Genomic DNA, 24,178 nt, shown 5'->3' on the forward strand with positions numbered 1-24,178 from the left:
ACATAGACATAAGCATTTCAAACTAGATTTACCCATTGACATTTATTTAGCAACAGGAACAGTATGTTTACAAGTTGCACCAAATGCTTTAAGCACCAGACAACCTTCTGACTACCACAACTGATGAAAAGGCCGTATACAGCAAATTTAAACAAAAATCGAACGAGAAACCCCAATAAAATCAGATTTTGTTCCCTTTTACGAGAACTCGTAACATCCCATACCAAGATTACTATACACATTTAGACATGCACTGACCTAAAGTATACACATTCATAGCCTCAAGCATCAAGTATAGAGCGGTAATGTAGGGTATGTGGTGAAATATCAGATTCCACTCTCATCAGGAAGGTGCGTTTGTACAGAAAAATAAATTTTTTCAATAAATTCAGCAATGCAGAGCTTCACAATTAAGATTCTTTTCATCCTTTTAACTGAAGTGCTAAAATAAATATATTTTTCATTGTTGGTGCAGCAATTTCCCCCATCTGTAATTTTTCCTTAACAGTAGGTCAGGCTCTATATTCAAGGACAACACACGTGGTTTCACATGTTTTCACCTTTAAACTACATATTGTGCATACATTTCCAAAGCACAGCCAAGTTTATTAATTGGTTTAATACCTCCTAGACATGTATTGGTTCTCAGATTTAAAACTTGAGAGATAGGCAACAAAGTCACTGACAAAATGAATTAAGAAAAATATAAAGGCAATTAAATCAAGCTTGAATTCTGCAAGTAGAGGGATTGAGCTAATATAAACTGGAAATCCGATGCATGCAAGGTAGAAAATGATCAGAATCTTGCTTTTTTGTAGTTTTTGGGCTACAAAAAAAACCAAAAACATACAAAATGATAAGTATGGTGTTTTAACTGGACCTAAGACAATAATGTTAATTATTTCCTTTGACAGTCAAACACAGTAGGATATTAACCTTGACTTACTGTGACACAGTAGATGGTTTAAGGTTCAGACTTAAAACCCCCTCACCAGGTTACAGGCATGAACATAATCACTTGTGCACCTTCTACTCTCTGCACTGGACCAGCCAGATAAGTCAGGAGAGCCATTCAACACACAAACGCTCCAGTCGTGGGTTACCTCCATGTTAAGACATGATGAACAAAAATCAGACAATAGGTGGATGGGTCACAGTGTATCCATTGAGCTGACAGACGGAAACAGTCAGGCTCCATGTTAAGGTTGAGTGAGAGGTAGGAGTAGGACTCTATGACGAGACAACCCTCTCCCAGTCCCCCCTCTCAGTCCTGTGGTAGAGCTGTGGCTGGCCCCCGGGGAACAGGCTATCAGAACTGGGGTGTTCTAAAAGGAACTGGATGGTGCTCTTCATGTGCTGAACAAAGTGTGGCGGCTCAGCCGATGGGGAGGTGGACAGGAACTGGACATGAGAGAGAAATACCAGAGTGAAAGTCCGTACCGTGTCATGTTCTGGACTGCTGCTTCACACTCCTTTTAGGAGTGTTTCAGAATAACAGAAGGGCGATGATGTTACTTTTTTAGGGCTACCGTTTCCTTTCTCATTCCTTTACCTTTAAAATTGTGTCATCATCTTGTGTCAACCAGAAGGCAATATCCAGATTTGGAGACCACTTGCAAGGGCCGATTTTAACAAGTCCACAACTTGAGTCATATACGTCAGCCATCTGCACGACAACAAAACATTCATTTCCATCAGAATTTTTGTGTAGAAGGTTCTACGAACAAATCTTCATTCATAGAGTTTTGATTTCATTTCTTAACAATTAATCGTGCCATCTTACTTTTACTCGATAAAACAATTACCACACTACAATACATCAGTCCTTTTTATTTATGACTATAATCCCCCCAAAATACTTTTCATTCACAAAAATGTCCAGTGTTGACACACAAAAATCACCATATTTTATCGTATCAGTACCTGTCCCCCTGTGAAGGTCCTTGCCGATCGCAGCTCCTCTGCAGGTCCTTTATGAGTGAATGACGAAGGGAACACATCCCCCGTTTTCACATTTACACCTGTGCAGAAACCGACATTGACATAATGTACTTGAGGTCACATGTCGTAAAAGCACTGCAAATCTCTGACTCTGTATAGCGTATTATATCACTTACCTATTCCATATACTACAGGCCTATGAGTTCCATCAACAACAATGTCGTTGACGTCTGCATAAACAGAGAACAGAAGGATTAATTGGATGAAGGCATGGTTGGTAGAATATTTCTAAACAATGGCCAACAGGTATGAAAGTTACCTGTGATGCAACATGTTTCCAGATGAATATCTTCTTTCTGGTTCTGGAACGCTGCTGTAAAGCGAAAAAAGTCTTTCTAAGTGTGACAAATCTTCCAGAATTATATTACAATGAGACACGAGGTAATTAAATGACTCTACCCAGTATGTTAATGCTGAGATTGTGGGATGTTTTTGACTCATCGTTAAATCCCCCGACAAGATGGAGCTCAAGTCTGCATTAGGGAAAGCAAAGGAAAGGAAGCAAAGGACATCTGAATAGGATGTGCACTTTAATTATGTGTGTTTAATTGTGTGTTTCATACCTGCCCTCCTTACTGACGTTACTCAGTGACATGACAGCTTTCACAAGGAGCGGGACCTCAGACCAGGTGCTGGAACCATCACAGTGGGCAAGGCAAACAGCTTCACTTCCTAAAAAAAATAATCAAATTAAAGCATGGCAGATATCAAAAAATACCATTTCTGGCTATAAACATAGGCTCAATAATGTAAACACCACAAATCTAATAAAAAGGAACTTTACCAGTGTGTCGCAGCACAACCAAATGGCAGGTGGTGGCATCATCAGATCCAATTACTGAGACATAGTCTGTGATAGATAAGATAAAAAAGCGTGGTTTATCATTATGATCCAGAATGGTTACCTTGGATACTATTTGGGAGTTAAGCTTAAAAATTTTGTAATTGCAGGACTTGATACAATCAGTCAAGAAAAAGCTCCGGTGCTTCATATTCAACGGAACTGCATTAAAGCCAACTGAGGCTCCTGTTGGTGGAGACATTGCTATCGTGTTTTCTTCCATGATGGCTTTCCCCCTGCTTCACAATAACCTTTGGGTGAGCTAAAGAAAGAGAAATATTGATATTTAGATGATCTATTCCAGTGGTCAGGTTTTACTCACTGTCTGCTGGTGTTGTTGCTGCAAACTCTCTTTGTTGGACATACAAGAAGGACTTTGGGTCGACATCGACATGTGGCTTGGAGCGAAATGTTTTTGCATTTTCCTGTGACGCAACAGTAAAAGCATATCAATTAACAAAATCATTTAATCGTTGATCACATTTAAACCAAAACACAATAAGCCCATGATATTCAGTAGTGTTATTTCACAGTTATCGATACAGGCTCTAAACCTTCACCTTTAGGATCTTATTGTTCTTATTATTATCTGACTACACAGTTTGCTTGGTTAACACAGACATGGACAGGGTGGCCTAACCTGTATCTTTTTTAAACTGATGAAAGAAAGGTCTCACTTGATTTCTCTATGAAACATTTCCTATATGTTCAAATTATTTTGACACAAAGTCATCAAAAGTTTCCAAGGCTTGTCAGTCATGTGAGCTATCAGTTGTTTTTCATTCGCTTTTTTTTCTGATTCTGAATTGTTTAATTATATTTTAAGGCGCTTGCACGGAATTTACAATTAGTTACAGTAACTTAAAAAGCAGATCATGTTGTGAACAGTTTGCTGAATCTTCCCTCACTGATTTCAGTCACAGCCACTCCAGTCCATAAATGTAACGTTAGTATTAACCTCTAGCCTGTCATAAAGTGACTACTTGCGGAAAAGTAGTTAGCTGATAATGGCAGCTTCAGTAACGTTAGCTCAGCAGGCTAAATTTAATCACACTTTCTGGAAACAAACCTGTAAATGTGGATGTTTGTCGAACAGTTCCGCTGTCGAGCTTATGCGGCCAAGTCCTCTATTTTGAATAAACAAAGGCATTTCCTAAAGCGAGGTCCACCTTAAAATCAACTATTTAACATACCATTATGAAGACCACTAACTTCATATTCTTATTCCCGTTATCTCACACTAAACACTCATCGCAGTGCCTGTACAACCCATGTATGTGAAACCTGTTAGTCTGTGGCAACTTCCTGGAAGGCTTCCTCTTCTTCTGTGGTTTCAACTGAAAAGAGGTTCACGTATCTACGTCACGGCTTTCGACACACCGCCACCAACCGTTAAAAAGCACGAACGGGTACGCCAATCAAATTCACCGTCGTTGCGTAGAGAACACTTGTACGTAGAGTCCCTTCTGTCCACAAGGCCCTACGTAAAATTACTAGCTGAAGTTACGTCGCAAAAGAGGGCAGGAAAGCGAAGGTGCGAGGCGGCCGTTCGGCGACGTGACGTATATAACAATTGTTTACCAAAACCTTTATTTAGGCGATATTATCGTGCAATATACGTATAACTTTGCAAGTGCAACGTTAAATTGTCCTCATTTGGAAGTTTATGACAGCGCTCACCGGAAACGAACTGGTGTCAAACGTTAAAGCTAACGCTACTGATACTACGGAGAGGTTAGTTTGTTTATTTTGTACAGCAGGATGAGAGGCGGTTCGTCCTATGGAGACAGAGACAGGGACCGTGGACGAGACAGGTACGCTAACACCCTTTCATGATATATGAAACAAAAGACACATTTAGCACTGTATAAATGTTGCGTAACGTCGAGACATCACATTTTACTGGAACCCTTAAATGATGTGCGAAAGAAGAGGAGCTCAACACCTCCCACGGCCTCCCTACAGCTACAGCTGCAACTCTGAAGGATCTGAGTTGGTTAAAGATCGTGTTAGCACCGAAGCCTGTAGTCTAGAGAGCTAACATTTGCTGGACAGGACTTACTAATTTTAGGGTGAGGCCACGGGGTCATCGTAGTTAGTTTATGTCTTCTACAGGAGTGTAAATTGTGTCATCACCATAGTTACATTAGTTGTTATATATGTATGGTGAATCCAAATGCAGAGCTACACACAAACTGGACATTATAATGTAGCATTGCAAATTAGTAGGTCTAGACATATGGTGCCATACCTAATTTCATTATAAATCAAACATATAACAAACATAGATGTGCTACAACATGTAGGCTATTTAGATTGTGCATAACAAACATCTGTCATAAGCAGTCCACATACACAAAGTCCTCATGATCCCCCTTGCAGCACAAGTGGTGAGGACTGAGCGCTGTTGCCTCACAGCGAGAGGGTTTGAGTTTCAAACCTCTCAGTGTGGAGTTTGCATGTTTTCCCCATGATTGCGTGGGTCCTCACCAGATGCCCTCCCACAGTCAACACACATGCAGGCTATAGCAATTGGTGACTCTAAATTGCTCATGTGTGTGAATGTGAGCATAAATGATGATGAAATTGGCAGGGTGGGGAGGGTTGTTTGAGCCAATCCCAAGTGACATTAGGCAAGGGGGTGGGTACACCCTGGACTGTCAATCACACGGCTGACACGTAGAGACCGACACATTCACACCAACAGGCAAGCTACAAGTTAACCTAACCTGCATGTCTTTGGACTGTGCAAGGAAGCTAACCATCGCACTAGCAAGCTGCCAAAAGACATAAGCAGGCATGTTAAAAATATACAGGTAAAGCTGCAGCCTGCCTTGCTTATTCCCCATTGCTTTTTATCTCCTGACTGTTATTTGTTAGACCACGGTTTGGGGCCATGAGCAGTCGCGGTGGACCCCCACCAATGAAGTTTGGGAATCCAGGTGAGCGTCTTCGCAAGAAAAGATGGAACCTGGACGAGCTGCCGAAATTTGAAAAGAACTTCTATAGTGAACACCCTGAAGTCCAAAACAAGAGTCAGGTAAATCTTTACAAATTTCTCTCTCCTGCTTACTCTTACAAACAACAAATGACCCAATAAACTTGCATGAAAATTGGAGAGCATTACAAAGTGTTGGATTTGAGCAAATTTCCATTATCATCCCTAATTTTCAAACTATTACATCGACAACCATTAGTTGTGTAGTTGTAGGCAATGCTGATGCTCAGACCAACAAATACAAATACAGTGCTGTGAAAAAGTATTTGCCCCCTTACAGATTTCTTCTGTTTTTGCTTTATTGTCACACTTACATGTTTCAGATCATCAAACAAATTTTAATATCACACAAAGATAACCTGAGTAAATACAAAAAGCAGTTTTTAAATGATGATTTCATTTATTAAGGGAAAAAAGCTATCCAAACCAACCTGGCCCTATGTTAAACAATTCCCCCCTCGTGTTAAATCATGAATTAACTGTGATTAACCACATGTTTGAAAGCTCAAAGAGTTCAATTTCACTAGCCACACCCAGGCCTGATTACTGCCAGAGCTGTAGAATCAAGAAATCACTTAAATAGACAACATGAAGTAGGCAAAAAGATCTCAAAATGCAACACATCATGCCCCGATCTAAAGCAATTCAAGAACAGACAAGAAACATAGCCATTGACATCTATCAGTCTGGAAAGGGTTAAAAAGCCATTTCTAAGGCTTTGGGACTCCAGCGAACAACAGTGAGAGCCATTATCCACGAATGGAGAAAACATGGAGCAGTGGTGAACCTTCCCAGGACTACCGGCCCACCAAAATGACTCCAAGAGCGCATCGACGTCTCATCCAGGAGGTCACAAAAGAACCCCGAACAACATCTAAAGCACTGCAGGCCTCACTTGCCTCAGTTAAGGTCAGTGTCCATGATTCAACAATAAGAAAGACACTGGGCAAAAATGGCCTCCATGGGAGAGTTCCAAGGTGAAAACCACTGCTGACCAAAAAGAACACAAAGGCACATCTCACATTTGCCAAAAAACATCTTGATGATCCCCCACACTTTTGGGAAAATATTCTGTGGACTGACGGGACAAAAGTGGAACTTTTTGGAAGGTGTGCGTCCCGTTACATCTGGCGTAAAACTAACACAGCATTTTGGAAAAAGAACATCATACCGACAGTCAAACATGGTGGTGGTAGTGTGATGGTCTGGGGCTGCTTTGCTGCTTCAGGACCTGGACAACTTGTCGTAATTGATGGAACCATGAATTCTGCTCTCTACCAGAAAATCCTGAAGGAGAATGTCCGGCCATCAGTTCGTGACCTTAAGCACAAGCGCACTTGGGTTATGCAGCAGGACAATGATCCGAAGCACACCAGCAAGTCCCCCTCCGAATAGCTCAAAAAAAAAAACAAAGTGAAGGTTTTGGAGTGACCTAGTCAAAGTCCGGACTTAAATCCGATTGAGATGCTGTGGCATGACCTTAAACAGGCCATTCATGCTCGAAAACCCTCCAATGTGGCTGAATTAAGAAAATTCTGAAGAAGAGTGGGCCAAAATTCCCCCACAGCGATGTGAAAGACTCATTGCCAGTTACTGCAAACGCTTGATTGCAGTTGTTGCCACCAAGGGTGGCACAACCAGTTATTAGGTTTAGGGGGCAATTACTTTTTCACACAGGGCCAGGTTGGTTTGGATAGCTTTTGTCCCTTAATAAATAAAATCATCATTTAAAAACTGCTTTTTGTATTTACTCAGGTTATCTTTGTGTGATATTAAAATGTGTTTGATGATCTGAAACATTTAAGTGTGACAAGAAAGCAAAAACAGAAGAAATCTGTAAGGGGGCAAATTTTCACAGCACTTTACATTTAAATCCCTAAATAACAAAATACAGTCATGCTTCCATAATGTTATTCCTCTACTAAGTCAGAGTTATTACAGCAGAAATTATTCTAAAAAATATCCATAATTTATACACTATGTCCACATGTGTGTTTTCTCTTTTTCCTCTACTTTTTCTGTCATTTGCAGTATGAAATGGAAGAGTTTCGCAGAAAGAAGGAGGTCACCATCAGAGGCTCTGGCTGTCCAAAGGCGATCACCGGTTTTCACCAGGCACAGTTTCCTCGTCAGTAAACCTTACATAACTCTAATGTCTGCTCAAATAATTCCTGGGAAACATTAGCATATACAATATATAATTTGTTCACTCACTCTAACATCTATGGAGTTCAACATATTATTTATGTTTTGAAGCCCTTTACATGATAAATTTAAATAGAATATTACAATTGGTCCAAATGACAAGTCATATTGTTTGTAAAATGTGTATAATTAAGATTAGTAGTGTGTTTACAATAAGGAATATTTTTCAGGAATTGTCGTTCTGATGAAAAGACTGAAAGATGGAAATCAAAGTAACAGTCCACCAGTGTAACTGCCTTGTTGATTGTCTCCCTCCCTGTCTTGGCAGAGTATGTGATGGACGTGCTGATGCAGCAGAACTTCAAGGAGCCAACAGCGATCCAGTCGCAGGGCTTCCCCGTGGCCATGAGCGGCAGGGACATGGTGGGGATTGCACAGACTGGCTCCGGAAAGACGCTGGCTGTAAGGCTGCCTGACCATCATCCTGCATGATTATTAACATATCTCATTTCACAAGATGGAAAGTGTTGAATAGAAATAGAAATACTTAAACCATAAAATGAATAGAACATAGAATCAAGAACAAATGCCTATCAGGAACACCAGTGCAACTACAGCAACTACAATATTTAGCAAATATAAGGAGTCTGAAATTGTGTTTTTAAAAGGGATACATAGGAGATCGAATCGGTTTTGTTTGTTTTTTTTGTTCTCTGCAGTATCTTCTTCCTGCTATCGTTCACATCAACCACCAGCCATATCTGGAGAGGGGAGATGGTCCGATTGTGAGTGCAACTTCCATATTGATAATATGTTAGATAGGAGTGTTTTATCTAAATCATACTAGCTTAGTGTGGGCATACGATCAGTTTGTACAACCTTCCTCATTCCTCTTTCTCTCCTCACAGTGTCTCGTGCTCGCCCCAACCAGAGAACTGGCTCAGCAGGTACAACAGGTTGCGTATGACTATGGGAAGTCTTCCCGTATCAAAAGTACCTGTGTCTATGGTGGCGCACCCAAAGGACCGCAGATTCGAGACCTCGAGAGAGGTGGGTATGGTTGTAGTTTGAAATTCAAAATCCTGTTCAATATAATACACACACACACACACACACACACACACACACACACACACACACACACAGCTGCCACGTGGTATTTTAGCTCGCTGCGTTTCCCTGTGATGTGTGGCCATGTAGTCAGACAGTAATTGCACGACTGCTCATAAGGTCTGGTTATTACTACCCGATAGCTTAAAGGTATTGACTGAAATAACACAGTACCAACTAGTATCCAGACTTCGCCAGTCAAATGATATCTGCATTCGATCTTTTCTGTACACACATCTAGAAAAAAATTATTATTTGAATGGTTTTTACTCGCAGCTAGTCAAATGTCGAATGTTCACCAAGGTGGTGAACTCGAGTGTGGTGTATGTGACGGAGTTGGCAGTTCAGTGTATGTTTGGCTGTAATACACACCTGTGGCATCTGACAAAAATAAATTCACAAAATTGAAGGATTATCTCAGTGAAAACAGGTAATACGAGTAATATAACAAAGCACCTCATCAAGTGTGAAAGAAAAAGAAAAGGTATCGAATGAAGTACTCTGCTATCTGCATCACTTTAAAGGTGCTGGTATTGCAATTTGTTAAGCGATACCCACACCTACTACTCATGCAGGAAGTGTTGTACATGCTCGTGTGTTTTTACATGTTGGTTTTGTATGACTCTAGGTGTTGAGATCTGTATCGCCACACCTGGCCGCCTCATTGACTTCTTGGAGTCTGGGAAAACAAACCTGCTGCGCTGCACGTACCTAGTGCTGGATGAGGCTGACCGCATGCTGGACATGGGCTTTGAGCCGCAGATTCGCAAGATAGTTGAACAAATCAGGGTAGGACAAAGGCTTGGTTACCATGGCTACTGATTTTGAAATGATTGCCATATCTCATTAAGGCAGAGGGTTTTTTTTTCAGTTATATCAGTTGCATGCTTTCTCTCTCTCAGCCCGACAGACAGACTCTGATGTGGAGTGCAACCTGGCCGAAAGATGTTCGGCAGCTTGCAGAGGACTTTCTGAGGGACTACGTGCAAATTAATATTGGCGCTCTGGAGCTCAGCGCCAACCACAACATCCTGCAGATTGTCGATGTCTGCATGGAGACTGAGAAGGACAACAAGTAAGGACAGCCAGTGAGGAAGTACCTGACCCAAACTGACATAGTGCCATCGTGATTGTCTCATTAACTTCTAATAACAGTGTTACAGAACAGGAACTGATACTTTTACTCAGTTGAAACTGAGCTTAGTACCGCTGAAGTGCTGTAATTGTCTTTCCCTGTCTACAGACTTTTTCAGCTCATGGAGGAGATAATGGCTGAGAAAGAGAACAAAACCATCATCTTTGTGGAGACTAAGAAGCGTTGTGATGATCTTACTCGGAGGATGAGGCGCGACGGGTGAGACATTAATTACTCTGTTCTGACACAACGTCATGACAGTAGTTCTAGGATGACTCATGCAAATGTTTGATAGACAGAAGCTTTCAGTAAGCTTTCAGTAATCTCGCCACTTAATAGTGGTTTTGTTTTCTAGGTGGCCAGCCATGTGTATCCATGGAGACAAGAGCCAGCCAGAAAGAGACTGGGTGCTCGCAGGTAAGAAAACTTAGAACACAGTGCTACCACCGTGTAAATAATTTTCTCGCCTAAACTCGTGTTCGCCTGTCATATCTGAGGGACCAGTGGACATAGAGAACAGTGAAAACACTGCTGATTGGTAGATGTGTGCATTAGTTACTCATTTACTATATTTACATTTACTTTACTCATTCACCTGATCTGAGTGGCGATGATGAATTCCATCCTGCTCTTAAGTTTTGTCTCTAATATTCCTACTGTTATACAAGTGCTAATACATAGTATTTTCCCTACAGAATTTCGGAGTGGTAAAGCTCCTATACTGATTGCTACAGACGTGGCTTCTCGTGGTCTGGGTATGTCTGCTCACACATACAGTTAATGCTGCATTATCTCTCACATGACTGACTCATCTCTACTTCTTTCAGCCTTGTCCTGCAACATGCATATTTCTGTAAATAATATTAAGTGCATACACTTAGAGAGTAATAAAAGTAACCAGTAACACAGTAAATTGAGAGTACAGCTGCACCTGTTCTTTTGGCTTCTATTTGCACAGTAATCTTGACCAATAGGTAAGTATACTACAGATGAGACCAGCTATATCTGGCAGTATCTGGTAATGACAAGTGGTACAAACATAATGCATTTCTAGCTCAACATAAAGTGTAGAATTATCATTCTTTGACTATTGTTGTTCCTCTTTTACAATACGTGTCACACTGGGAATTTTCCATAGTATACAGCTGGTAAAAATATGTAGTATTGCTGTCAACTAGAAGTGTGAAAAAAACAAAGAAGGTGTAATCTGTTAGAGTTTAATAGAGTACAGTGAAAACAGTTCAGCAAATGATATATGAGGATCTACTATAACAGTTTATTGAGCCATGAAGTCCAGTATAGAGGCTACTGGTCTTCTGGTCTGCTGGGTTTATAGTCTGTTTCTTGTTACTGCAGTTTAAAAGCTTCCTTCAACCGGGGCTCTTTGGCACACTGCCTGAAAGGAGGGGTGTGTGGGGCAGATACTCCTGCGCACCTTTTCTTATGTCTCCTTTACGGTGTCAGTACAAATGGAAAGAAAATGCTGCTCATATTAACCGTTCTTACCGTTCTACATAGAAGCTAATAAGTCATACATAATATGATTCTGCAAAACGATGCATATCATGTTTTGCAGATGTGTTTGAGCAGGACAGTGACAGCTGAATGATCTGCGGTCCACCAACAGGACGTCTAGGAAGGCTAATTTGACACCTAATTTGTTGGCAGGATAAATGTGAGAAGGGGGGATAAGTGAAGTGTCTTTGATTGACCTTATCCTTGTTCTTTTTTCCCCTCTTCTCCTCTCAGGGTTTGGCAGCACACGGCAGCTGTGTGCGCTGCTGTCACTGCCCCCTCAGTCACGTTAAAGTAGAAGCTCGGCTAGTTTTAGAGGGATTAAAGCCCCTCTTATTCTTCTTGGGTAACTAAGATCCCCCTGCCCAGTATTGTCAGAGTTTGTAAATCCAGCGAGCCTTCCTTGGGAGCAGCCTGAGGAGAGAGAGTTAGACGGGCTCGTCTGGATCCAGTCCTGGCCAGGGTCTGAGGAGGGTCCTGCAATGCAGCGAGAGAGCAACAGAACCAGCCGTTGTGTGTGTGTCTCTTGAGGTTTAACGGTTCTGCTCCCGTCTGACGTTGCTGGTGTACGCAGAAGGTGAGGGATGAATCCTGTCTCCCTCCCCCTCAGCCCCTCCCTAAAAACCAGGACTGATCAGGGGGGACTGACTACCTTTGTAAAAACATCATTAAGGGGGTAAGTACCTCACCGCCCCTTTCTCTTAACTCCATGAGCTCACCATACACTAGGGTACTTCCATCGTGCTCATATTTCAGTCTGAAGGATTGCAGTTCTGGCACATCGTCATTCTGTTACTCAGCAGGTTACGGTTGATGAAATGACTCCCCTCTGTCATGAGGGAGGGGAAAAGGTAAACTTATCAATCAGTCAGTGCTGTCAGAGCCCCATGTCTCCTGTAATAAGAAACAGACTCCTCGTCTTCACACGTTTTGACCAGTGTGAAGGTAATGAAGGCTAAACATGGTTTCTGCACACCTCAGTGTCGTGCTCACTAGATGTCAAGAGAGCATGAAAACCTGAAGTCAAGTTCAGTTCTATACGGTATTGGATTACAGTTGTAATGGTGGTTAACTGAAATGAATCTGTATGGATGTATAGATTTTTGCATGGTGTCTCATGAAGCAGGTAAGTTTCTCTACTTGTTTAGATATTTGATTTCTAGCCCGAAATATTATTAACAATCTCATCTGTAACGTACCAAATGAAAAGGTTAAATTAATCCTGTACATTTGTTTAAATACAAACCATCAGCTCTTGTGAAATCAAAATGATCAATTCTTCCTCCTGACGCTTGTCGCCCTCTTGAGATTACCCTCTTATTTTTACCAAAAAGATGTGGAAGATGTCAAGTTCGTCATCAACTACGACTATCCCGGCTCCTCTGAGGATTATGTCCACCGCATTGGACGTACGGCCCGCAGTACCAATAAGGGCACTGCCTACACCTTCTTCACACCGGGGAACTTGCGGCAGGCCCGAGACCTTGTTCGGGTATTGGCCGAGGCCCGGCAGGTCATCAACCCCAAACTGCTTCAGCTTGTGGACTCAGGGCGTGGTGGAGGCGGCGGCGGTAAGGACTGTCACTGTATTTCAACTCAGTATATTACGTTATGTCATGACTGATGACTGATGATTTTTCATTTGTTGTTTGTTACAGGTGGCAGAATGCGTTACCGTGGCAGCAGCTCCAACAACCCTAACCTCATGTACCAGGAGGAGTGCGACCGCCGAATGCGTCCTGGAAGCGGCAGCAAAGACAGCCGCAGTAGCTTCAGCCGCAACAGCCGTGATGGAGACCGCTCTTCTTCCTCCTCCTCTTCATCCTACCGGGACAGAAGCCGGGATCGCAGGCACTCAGATCAGTTCCTAAGTTTCGGCGGCAGCGGGGGCTACAACCCCCGCAGCGGAGCCCAGCCCGGTGGAGGTGGGGGTCAGGATCAGTCGAGTCAGCCGCAGGGTCAGTTTGGCCAGCCTCCTCCTCCTCCACCTCCTCCTCCACCATCAGGGGGCCTGCAGCCTCTGATGGCACAGCAGTTTGCTCTTCCTCAGCCACCACTCATGAGCTTCATGGGGCAACCACCTTACGTTTTTTCCTCCCCACCTCCCCCTCCTCCGGGCCCTCCACCTCCCCGTAAGTAGAATTTAAGAAAGAGAAGTTCATCTGCGCTGCTTAGCGTGTTCACAATGTTCTTTCTCTCCAACTCTTGTCATGTCTAAGGGGTGGGGGTTTGAACAGGTTTATCTAAGGAGGTAAGGGCTAATTTTTTTCTATTTGTTTCATACTCAGTAATACACCTTCCATGTGGGATTTATATTTTCCTACTGAAAAAGAAACCTAGAACACTTTTCATCTCAGATTGTCACTCTCTGAACCAAGTTTCTTTTGCTTTCTTTTCGAACCCTACAGCAGTTTGTCGCTCCTCTCTAGTTTAAGCTGGAAAATGAATTCTAATAGATTCCAGGACATTCCTGAGTCATGTCTTGTTTTCACTTTGACTTATTTTGTTTGCAGGAGACTTGTGTTTTGACTATACTAATTATTGCATTGATTTTGCGTTTTTGTTATTCTTAACACTGACGCAATGCATCGTTTTCGTAATTGTATTTCCCATAGTTTTGATACCATGAAACCACTGATTTAGTTTTTGTAATGTAGTGGACATTTTGTCATGCATGCATTTACTTTTTCCTGCCATGTAGCCAGTCAAAACCAATGTGTTTCTATGTACCAACTGTTTAACTCATATCATGTTTTTCATAGGTATATCAGCTCACGCAGATTCATTTTCATGTGGACTAAGTTGAAGTTTGCTGCTTGTTTCCTCTTTCATTCATTGTGTTCTTTTTACAGAGCTTTTCCTAATAAATAAATATATCAAAGCTGTATTTTCTGCTTTGCAAATGATTGATCACATTATTCATACCTCAGATGGATTTCCTGTACAAATGACTTTATTTGCCTTAAATACACATTAGTAGTACATTCTCAGTTTGTACCAGTAGCAGTATGTACATGGATCTTGCCTTTGCTGGCAAATATATATAATGGCATGAAGCTTTTTAAATAGGAGCACAAACGGAAAATACAGTTTCCCTTACTCAGAATATATCTGTCAAGGCCTTGTCTCAACACTTTGTGTTAGCTGATTGACACATTTTAAGTTGGATGTTAAGTTGTTTGCTGTTTTCTTCCTGCCAGTCCCTTTCTACTGTGGGAGCTTCAGCCTTTCAAAGGTGATGGCCTCACGTGCACAGTGCTTAATGATGTTTGGATGACTTCTGTCAATGAACTGCAAACAGAAGCACAGGGGTTATAAGAGTAAAACAGGGATTTGTATATGTTTTAGGTTTTGGAAAGGAGGAACTCTTCAATAACTTCAGACTAATGACTCTGTAACACACTCAATGAACACTAGACCCAGGCACGAAACAGCATGGCTACAAGACGAGAGTCATACTGTAGTCTCTTTTGTCATCATCCTCATGTCTTCAAGAAGAAACCACATTGGCCTAATTGAAACATCTACAGATTAATGCCTCTCCAGTCACTGCACATCCTAAAGAGGATGGTCCTGTGGACAAGAAGCCACAGTACTGTAACTTGTAGTTCTTGTAGTAACAAAAGGGCAAATTTGCATATATGCAGACTTGCACAAGATAAATCTGAGCTGAAAGTGAACTCTTCAATGCATAGTTTACAGTACATCACGCTTAGAGCACAAAAGTTATTTACAATCTGCTTTGAGTCATAAAGGGCTGGAAAGTGGTTACTGAGGCTACGACTTTGTCTCATTATTGCTTTCTTCCTTCCAGTCCGAGACAAGTTAGCAGTGTAAAGAAATAAGAGCTCAAATCTCTATGGAGATCAAACAGCTGATCTGCAGTATTAGATAAATGGTGCTGTGGGATGAGTGCTTATTGAGGTGGGTTCATCGACTCAATGAAACGTAACACTTGCTTTCAAGTGAGTGTGTAACTAAATCAATATATGACTCAGTGGGTCTTAAATTGATCCCTCATGATATTGATATAAACTGAACCTCCATCCCTGCTGTAGTTACAGTTGCATTTGGAGTCAAACGTGTATTTCAGAATCTTATCTCTCAGGTGGAACCAGTTTGCCTCCAATCTCATTTTATTTTAGTCTTTGTGACCCTACGAAGTGACCATAGGCCACTGCTCTAATCAACTGAATGACCGTGAATATCAGAATCATTCTGTAACATCGATTGACGTGTCATTTGTTTCACAAAGTCTTTTCTGATAAGGAACGTGAGCACATGGAAACAAAAACAAAGATCAAACTCGTCATTTGTATGCTATATGTACAAATGTAAATGAAAAAAATCAAATGTTTCATCCCAGGCACATGTGGTAGAATCAAACCGGATGCCAGCAATGTCAACTCAGGACTTCACATGTCCCTCTTTGGGTCAATCGACAGTAGAAAGGCAGCAAATGAGGAAAAAGACAATGTACTGTAGCAGGGAACTGTTTCATGTGCAAAATTTAAACAAAGTAAGTGCGTGAAAATTCATGTGTAGAAGAAATCTCCAAAATCAAAAACTCAAAATCCTGAGTAAAACACAATGTGTCCCAAAGTTTGGAAAACAAAGAAAAGTGCAGAAATGAAAAGCTAAACTTCAGAATTTGAAAAGGGGCAGATGTTTAGTGCCCTTCCTTCACGATCCTCTCCCACAGAGGACATTTTGACATTTTGCACAGGCGTAAATAATAACATAAGTGACGGCAGAATTCCATTTAGCTGCTTCGGTTTCAGGGTCCTTGTAATGTTTGTGCTGGCTCACCATCCAGCTTGGGTGGAAAAGAGCCTTCATTACTGTCATCAGTCACACCTGTGCTTTTCCTGCCATGACAAGTCAAAATGTCTGCAACTGAAAAGACGTGTTGTCACAGCTTAGACACAGCATAAAACATGTATTAAAACCATGACAGTGCTTTAAAACCATGTACCAATTCATTATGTATGCTCCCTTTATACCCCAGCTTGGCTCTCCTGGTACTAGTTATTACAGCATTTCAGATTTATCTTCATACTCTGAACTGTCTCCACTGGTTAAACGGGAAAAACTGCTTCAGTAATTTCAATGAGTTTCCAGTTACATTTAGTTCCATCATCTTCTTTCCGCAGCTCTCTGTTTGACAAACAACAGCAAACAAGTGAGTTGATCGTGATACCATATGACTAGTAAACCCACTGCTGCTGCTCTTCCTTCAACGCTAAAGCAGCGCAGAAACAATCGGCCAATTCATTTCCTATTCAATTCTGATAACTGACTTATCGATCAGGCCAAAATACCAACCGACTCCACACCAGAAGCTGAATGCGTTGGGTGTTTTGGCTGTTGGGTGTAATGTAAACACATTCAAGATATCACTCTAAGCATTTAGCTGACTCACAGCTGAACTGTAAAACATTATCGATGGACTGAAAGAAAACAATGATTGGTTGCAACGCTACTCTGGACACTCAGGTAAACACTGGACACACAAACTGTGACAATACTCCCAACGCGTCCAAAGCTAGGAATGCATAATTTGGGGTTTTGTAGGGAAAAAAAAAAGAAAAAAATGCACGACACCAGCTGAAACATGTTATTTACATGACACATCTGAGAGGATTGTTAAACAGCATGTAAAATCAGACAAATGCACACATTCAGTTTTTTTTTTTTTTTTAAAGGCTCAACTTGTTTCCCAAAAGTCACTGTGTTGAATCTGTGTTTCTGACAGTTTGCATTGGACTGATTGTTGGAAGAAGAAAAGAAAAAAAAATTAGCTGCGAAACACAGGAGCACGGAGATGATCGCATACAGACAGGAAGGCTGCGAAGGAAGGCACAAGGTAGAAGCTGGTTCCCACAGCTGGTCTCGTGTCAGTTTGTATCACCAAACCGAAGTTTGAAACCACTGAAGGGTGAAGAGGCCGTCTTTCCTCAAGCCAGCGACGAGGGACAACTTCAACCTAAAATCTAAAAGGAAGCAGCTGATCAGATGACAGGAGGTTGGTTGCTCTCACTAAAGGTTCCCCCAGGTGTTCGGAGGCGGGAACTGGTCCACATCGCCGGATTCATCGTGAGATTTGTCGTGCAGGTTGAACGTCAGCTTGTACCGCAAACGTACTTTTTCCTGAAACGCAACAATAAAAAAAAGTTCAGTGTTACGTCACCAGTAATGATCACGCTTGGCAAATCTCACATGCTGCAGAGAAGGTGCTCTCCCTGAAAGTCTTCATTCAGTTCGGTCAGTGACAAAACCACCAGTAGTGGCTGATATATCCAACAGTGATTGGGTGGGTGGGGTGGGGGGGTCAAGTGGCAGAGTACCTTCTGAGGGTTAGCCAGCAGCAGGATCTGTGTGACGGCAGCTGGAGGCAGGATGGGATTGAAAGCTGGGAGCTCGGTGCTAGAGGGAGGCTGCAGCTTTACTTTCATCACCTAGGCAACGTAGATGCATAAAAAAAATAATTAAAAAAAGTGACAAGTGATCTCCATAAATAATATTTAAGCCAAAAGATACAGTCCTCACCAAAGTCAAATAATAGGACCGGAGCAGAAACTCTCTTGGTATGGGACGATTGCAGACTACATGAACCTACCTTTGGAACGGCTGCCTGAAAGCGGATGTTGGTGACAGGAATGGGGGCTGAGGACAGCATAGAGATTATCACCACCAGCACGTCAGGCCGTGATGGAGGACAGTCGCGGGCAAAGGTGAAGAAAACCCGGAGACTGTGCTTGTCGAATACAGTCACTGGTAATAAGCTGCCTGAAATATAGACACAAAGGGGAAAACACAGAATGTGATGTAGCGAAACAAAGGGAGTAATGTGCAGCTGTGAACCACACCCAGTGTCACTGCTTGTGCTTACTAGGTTTGATGGACTCCAGAGGCACCGTAACATCAGCTAAGGAGATGTTGTCGTACGCATCTGCAGCAGCTGGTGAGCCTTTCTCAGCAGCTGTCAGACTGAGATTGGAGAGGAGGAGAGTGTCAGGCTGCTCTGGGTGGGCGGCCAGGCTGGACGTGGGCCCCGGAGCAGGAGCGGGCCTGGAGGTGGTTGCATTAGGAGCAGATCTGGAGTTGGTGCTGGACATCTGCAGATCTCGTAAGGTGACTCTGGATTGAGGTTGGATCTTATCCCTGCGCGAGAAAGAACGAAAACGCAACTTACACTTGGGTTGGTGCATCAAATACAGAAATGCTGCCTCTTGTTAGACAATAAACAACTTGTAGGTTGTCAACCTCAGATCCTCCAGCCTGTTTATCTTACCATTTGACCTGCTGGCTCTCTGGAGGTAGGGACTGCTGTAACAATGTCTTCCCCAACAAGTCCAGCTCTTCCATGGGTTTAGAAGGAGGAGTGGGGGCCTCTGCTGGTGGAGCCTGTGGTGTTTGGACTACGGCTGGTAGCAGCACTGCAGCAGGGACTGAAGTAGCAGATGATTCTGTGCCATCAGAGGACTGAGAGAACAAAACACCAGGTTAAATGTCTGCATGTCTACAATGAAAATCAAATCAGTCAGTATTAAAGCCTCTGTGTGTAGAATGTGGATATGATTGCACCATATTTTAAATTATTCTGATGGCATACGTTTGTGATTGTAGAGAGTCTGTTTTGAAACCTCCACTGGGTGGAGCCCAAGTTCAAATTTTAAAAGTTCTACATATGACGGCTTTAAAGTGAGCTGTATAGTTATCTTACTACTTGCACCTGAAAAGTGTTCTGAGAGTTGCAGTTTTCCGTTACAGTCAATCCTAAAAACAGAGAGAGAGACAACAAAGTTTATCACATTTCATAACAATTCTTGCTGGTTATAACATATTAAAATGTAATGCTGATCAAAAACTAAAATCCTGAACATTAAAAAAAAACAACATGTCACTGCTGATGTAAAGTCTGTGGCGTATTCAGCTGAATCTAGACAGGCTGTGAATGTGTGTAGCTTTGTTGTGGTCTGGCCAGATGTTGTCTTGCTTCTGAGGGTGCTGGGTTTCAGCCAGCCAGCCGACAGGAGGGTGACACACCAGCCAATGAAAATAAGGTATAACTGTGCTGAGCAGACTGAGCTGTGATGACATTGCTGACTTGACTCCTTTTTGGCTTGTTAAAAAATGATGCTTGGCAAACTGCCTTTGTGTTAATAAGCCAGATGAGTTTTTGTGCTTACCCAGTGACATGAGTTCATCGTCCAGGAGGCTGACGCCGATGTTCTGGGTCTGTAGGCTGGAGGGCTCTGGGTTGGATGGTGCTGTGTCTGCTGATGCGTTGAGCCCCATCAGGTCTATGAGTGCTGAGCTACTGCTGCCTGATTTGGACAGAGAATGCCCATCTTAATCAAGCATGGTTAAACACTGAAGGATGCCAAATCACACTTCACTGCTACTTCCAGCAGCAGGCTTGAAATCGCGCACATGTGCACCTACCTGTCTGGGAGGGCACAGTTATGCCATCCTTTGCCACATCCTCCCCCTTCACCAGCTGTCTGTACAGGTTGATGACATGCGTCAGGCTGTCATTGGCCTGTAAGATATCCGCTGGAAGCAAAAGAAAAAGAAAAAGGCTTATTAGCAAAGCAGTTTTCAAATGTTATGCCTGATTCCATGAAATTTATATGGGTAAAAAAGAGCCTTGATAAATGCCTTATATAATAATAGGACATACTCAAGTTATGAGGTCAGCAAACTTACCCAAGGCTTCATCACTATCCTCTGTATCACTTGCTAATCGGAATAGTGTGGGCCTCATCTTTTCACAGCGCTGGTAAAGATCCTGCCCAAGGGACACATGTTAAAAACACTAACACCACACTTCTACTGAGTGGTCTATGAAGAGTTCTGAGAGTGTAGCGGCAGCTCGCTTTAACGCGCTGAGCTGTGCTAACCTTAATGAGCTCCTGGTTGCTCTGGGAGCAGCTCTCCTTGCTGTAGCCCTCCAGCAGCTGGCTCAGCAGACTGACACTCTCCTTCACCTCCTGGATGGCGTTCACCCGCTTTGATACCATTTCCACACGCTTTTGATCCTGTGAAATGAAAGAAGACATTTCAGAAATATCAAAATTGCAGCATTTTAGCAGACGTGGCTGATCTTGTCCATCAAGGCGATTATGATTAAGGGAACATTACAATATAATGAAAAAAGGTTATTTTGCAGCTTAAACTATTCTTTATCACAATAAATAATCAAAATATGTGAAGTTGAAGTGGGTTTTACATTTCAAAACTTGTGCGTTTATATTTTTTACTATTAACCTTGAGTACCATTCAATTGTTGTAGCAAGTAATAATGTAAGTAATACATAAGCCTTTTTATATAAGCTAAAAATAGTTGGGAAGGCCTTGAGACTTCTATTCAGGTGCATTAATGTTCCATGTTACATAATCAGGCGTGTATTTTGTACAAATTGTGGAAAAAGGCAGATACGCACACGCAGACGCACGTGAGACCAAACACTCTGCAGCACATGTGACAAACAAAAGCAATGACAAACCTCCTGGACCATTTCCTTAATCAGCTTGTTTGCTGCTCTTAAATCTTCAGGGTGAGTGCTGTTCAATAGGCGAGACAGCATCTACAAAAACAGGATGGGACAGAAGAGGCAGGGGAAAGAAAAGAGGAAGAGGACTTTGTTAACTGTTGAACCTTTAATGGTTTTCCCAGGAGGTTTACTTCAATGGGATTTAATGAGTATAGAATATTTTTTTAGGAATCAAAACATGATGGACATATGATACACAAGTCTTTCCTCCTGAAGACCCATTTCAAAGTGACAGCTGCTTCTTCGTCATCCATACTCTGTACCTTGGATTTCTCCTCATCCTCAAAGACGGCACTTTTGGCTCTGGGCGGAGGGGGGGGTAGGGGATTGTCGTCAGGAAGAACGGGATCCAACTTGACAATACCTGGAAGAGAACAAGGACACCTATTAACCTTAAATATCAACAGCATAGTTTCCATTTTAAATATTTACACTGTATTTAGAGATCAGTTACAGGATCTAGGTCACCTCGGAGTCCGAGTGCTGCCCATGACATACAGTATGTGACACTGGTGCTATAACATTGTTCTTGACGCTGCTTTTACATGAATGTAAGCACATTATAATAAGAGAGTCAGTTGAATGCTAGCAAAACACTCCTTAAATCACTGTGGTCAATTCATACAAAACTCTATTCAGGTTTAGTACATTTTAATATCATACAAGTTCCAGTTAAGCATGACTAAACACATCAGTCTCATGCTTGTGGCTCATCGTCAGAAAAAGGAGAACTGATTCTACGGTACAATACCCTATTTGTCAAAACAAGGAAAATATCAGGAACCAAAACACATTTTCACTGATATATGCAAACTAAGAAGCACAGACCACTGTGTGGCTATTATATCACACCACGACGGTAACTATGAGGAGTGCTGTCAAGCTTCTGGAGCGCTCACCCTGTTTTTTCAGCATCAGATAGGCATCCGCTATCTTGGTCTCATCTGGCAACCTCACTGTCCAGCTGTACAACATTTCTAACACCTTCTTCTTCACTGGCTCCGGAGCCCGGGCACCCAAATACTGCAGAGATAAGGTGGTCAATGCAGTTGTTCTGGGAAAATACATTTATACTTTAACAACCACAATAACTGGATAAATACACTGACAGCTGACACCCTCTGCTGTTGTTCTTGACTGTTGCAGTAAGGGAAGTGTTCAAGAAAAGTTGCTTTCTCTGGTTGACAAAACCCGACACAAAAATTATTCTCATGGGTGTAGAATTGCAAGCTGGGACATAAAAGACAGGGATCATTACCTTGGGCGAGACCACCTTGATGAGCTCATTGAGAAAGCGAAACTTTCCCACTTCACTGTGGAATCGCTTCCCACAGTTCTTCACACATGTTTCAAGAACCTGGAACCATTTATAGTTTGTTTGTTTGACCTTTGTACAGACAAGGCTTCACAATAAAAGTCTTCACTGTTAAACTGATGACATGCGGCTTCTAATGTGCCATTCTGCAGAACTTTGCACTTGTTAGCACACACAACTGTCACTATGAATTGAGGTTTTAATGGATGATACCGCATGCAGGACAATCTCTTACCATAAGAGCTTGCATGGCCTCCCACTCCTGAGGAGACTGGATTTTATGGGCCAGAAGTCTGGTTGCAAGCTGGGGACTGACAGATTAAAACAAAATGTCACCTTAACTTTCCTGAGAGATAAAAAATAATAAGGTGGGAATAGCGCAACACTTTGTACAAACATACACAAATTATTTGGCAACATGTGAGGCAAAACATCCCTGACATTATAAGAAAGCATGGTGATGAAATATTACACATCTTAGAGGATGACTGCTTTCTGCAGAGCTGTATAAGCTGGTATAGCACTGATTTGTTTCTGCCTCATGTACATGGTGAAAAACAGACAGCTATTCTGAAATGGGGTGATATCCTCCTCCATCATCATCATCATCATCACCATCATCATCATCATCTCACCCTTCTGGTTCATTGTTGAGCTGATCACAAAAGCCCTTGATACCGTCCCAGTCAGCTTCCTTATTCAAAGGGTTGGTGGTTTTGTCTGTGGAGAAGATAAAAACATTACATCAGTCCTGCATCTGCTCTACATCCAAACTTAAAACTATAAGTGATTTTCTTTGACCTTTAGCAGAGAGAAATCTCGGTAGAGATATGTGAAGTGTGTCAGACCTCTGAGTGAGCACAAGCACTGACAGCTCACACTGTGATTTTACAGCAGCAAAGCTGGGAGCTACATTCTTAGTCTCACTGAGCGCCTGTGATCCCTGTCAGCGACTGTAACATGTAATTGTTTGCAACATGCAAAACAATCAGATCTCTGGTTTGAAGATGAGGAGGGTTGCTTGTGTTTGTCTAAGGTTATAGCAGAAGTACTGGACGGTTCCTGGCTTTGGGTTCGTTCAGCTGGCTCGTCTCATTCCTCGCAGAGCCAGTCGGCAGCTAGGTTAACTAGCTATTTGATATTGTTAGCATGGGGCTGGACATTACTAGGATTCATAGAATTAACGGTCATGCTTATATAGCATCACTAACCTCCATCTGCCAACAGTAAACGTAACGTGAGCTCAAAATAGGCGCGTATTAAAGCAAAGGTGATGTATTATCTGGGTTTGTTCCGTATCCACAACTGCACTTTCTGATTTGATGACATTCGCTCTCTTGACTCTCAAACACCTACTCTCTAGGGAGAGCACTGTGGCCGACAGCAGAAGATTCCAACTGACAATACATCTCCGCGTATCTCAACAGCACATCGGCAAACGCTTCACGCTAAAAAGTGAGTCTCATATTGTACAACATGATGACTTACTGATGCGAGACTGTAGGCTAGCTCCATCTGGAGCCGCCGCCGCCGCCGCCGCCATCTTTCGGGAATTCTA

General features: G+C 42.3%; 3 protein-coding genes across 3 annotated transcripts; 1 reads left to right on the top strand and 2 right to left on the bottom strand.

Annotated features, from left to right (window-relative positions):
- Positions 1-23: 23 nt before the first annotated feature.
- ntan1 (N-terminal asparagine amidase) lies at positions 24-4,133 on the bottom strand. Its single transcript, XM_070856582.1, has 10 exons — positions 3,912-4,133; positions 3,165-3,267; positions 2,786-2,851; positions 2,565-2,673; positions 2,401-2,474; positions 2,261-2,314; positions 2,118-2,171; positions 1,924-2,021; positions 1,553-1,666; positions 24-1,401 (listed from the first exon to the last, which is right to left on the bottom strand). The coding sequence occupies exons 1-10, from the start codon at positions 3,990-3,992 to the stop codon at positions 1,231-1,233; spliced, it is 924 nt and encodes a 307-aa protein (XP_070712683.1). The 5' UTR covers positions 3,993-4,133; the 3' UTR covers positions 24-1,230.
- Positions 4,134-4,387: 254 nt separating this feature from the next.
- On the top strand, positions 4,388-14,614 carry LOC139225649 (probable ATP-dependent RNA helicase DDX17). Its single transcript, XM_070856451.1, has 13 exons — positions 4,388-4,656; positions 5,723-5,882; positions 7,872-7,968; positions 8,314-8,447; positions 8,705-8,770; positions 8,894-9,035; positions 9,724-9,884; positions 9,998-10,170; positions 10,339-10,449; positions 10,586-10,647; positions 10,926-10,985; positions 13,080-13,316; positions 13,404-14,614. The coding sequence occupies exons 1-13, from the start codon at positions 4,604-4,606 to the stop codon at positions 13,883-13,885; spliced, it is 1,938 nt and encodes a 645-aa protein (XP_070712552.1). The 5' UTR covers positions 4,388-4,603; the 3' UTR covers positions 13,886-14,614.
- Positions 14,615-17,457: 2,843 nt separating this feature from the next.
- Positions 17,458-24,169, bottom strand: LOC139225766 (ADP-ribosylation factor-binding protein GGA1-like). The gene is made up of 17 exons (XM_070856612.1): positions 24,109-24,169; positions 23,256-23,340; positions 22,856-22,931; positions 22,564-22,662; positions 22,205-22,328; positions 21,569-21,669; positions 21,258-21,338; positions 20,652-20,789; positions 20,458-20,539; positions 20,194-20,304; positions 19,938-20,075; positions 19,481-19,524; positions 19,040-19,230; positions 18,638-18,909; positions 18,365-18,534; positions 18,093-18,203; positions 17,458-17,895 (listed from the first exon to the last, which is right to left on the bottom strand). The coding sequence occupies exons 1-17, from the start codon at positions 24,161-24,163 to the stop codon at positions 17,785-17,787; spliced, it is 1,989 nt and encodes a 662-aa protein (XP_070712713.1). The 5' UTR covers positions 24,164-24,169; the 3' UTR covers positions 17,458-17,784.
- Between the last annotated feature and the right edge of the window lie 9 nt (positions 24,170-24,178).

The sequence above is a fragment of the Pempheris klunzingeri genome, chromosome 3, assembly GCF_042242105.1.
Source record: "Pempheris klunzingeri isolate RE-2024b chromosome 3, fPemKlu1.hap1, whole genome shotgun sequence".
Lineage (NCBI taxonomy): Eukaryota > Metazoa > Chordata > Actinopteri > Acropomatiformes > Pempheridae > Pempheris > Pempheris klunzingeri.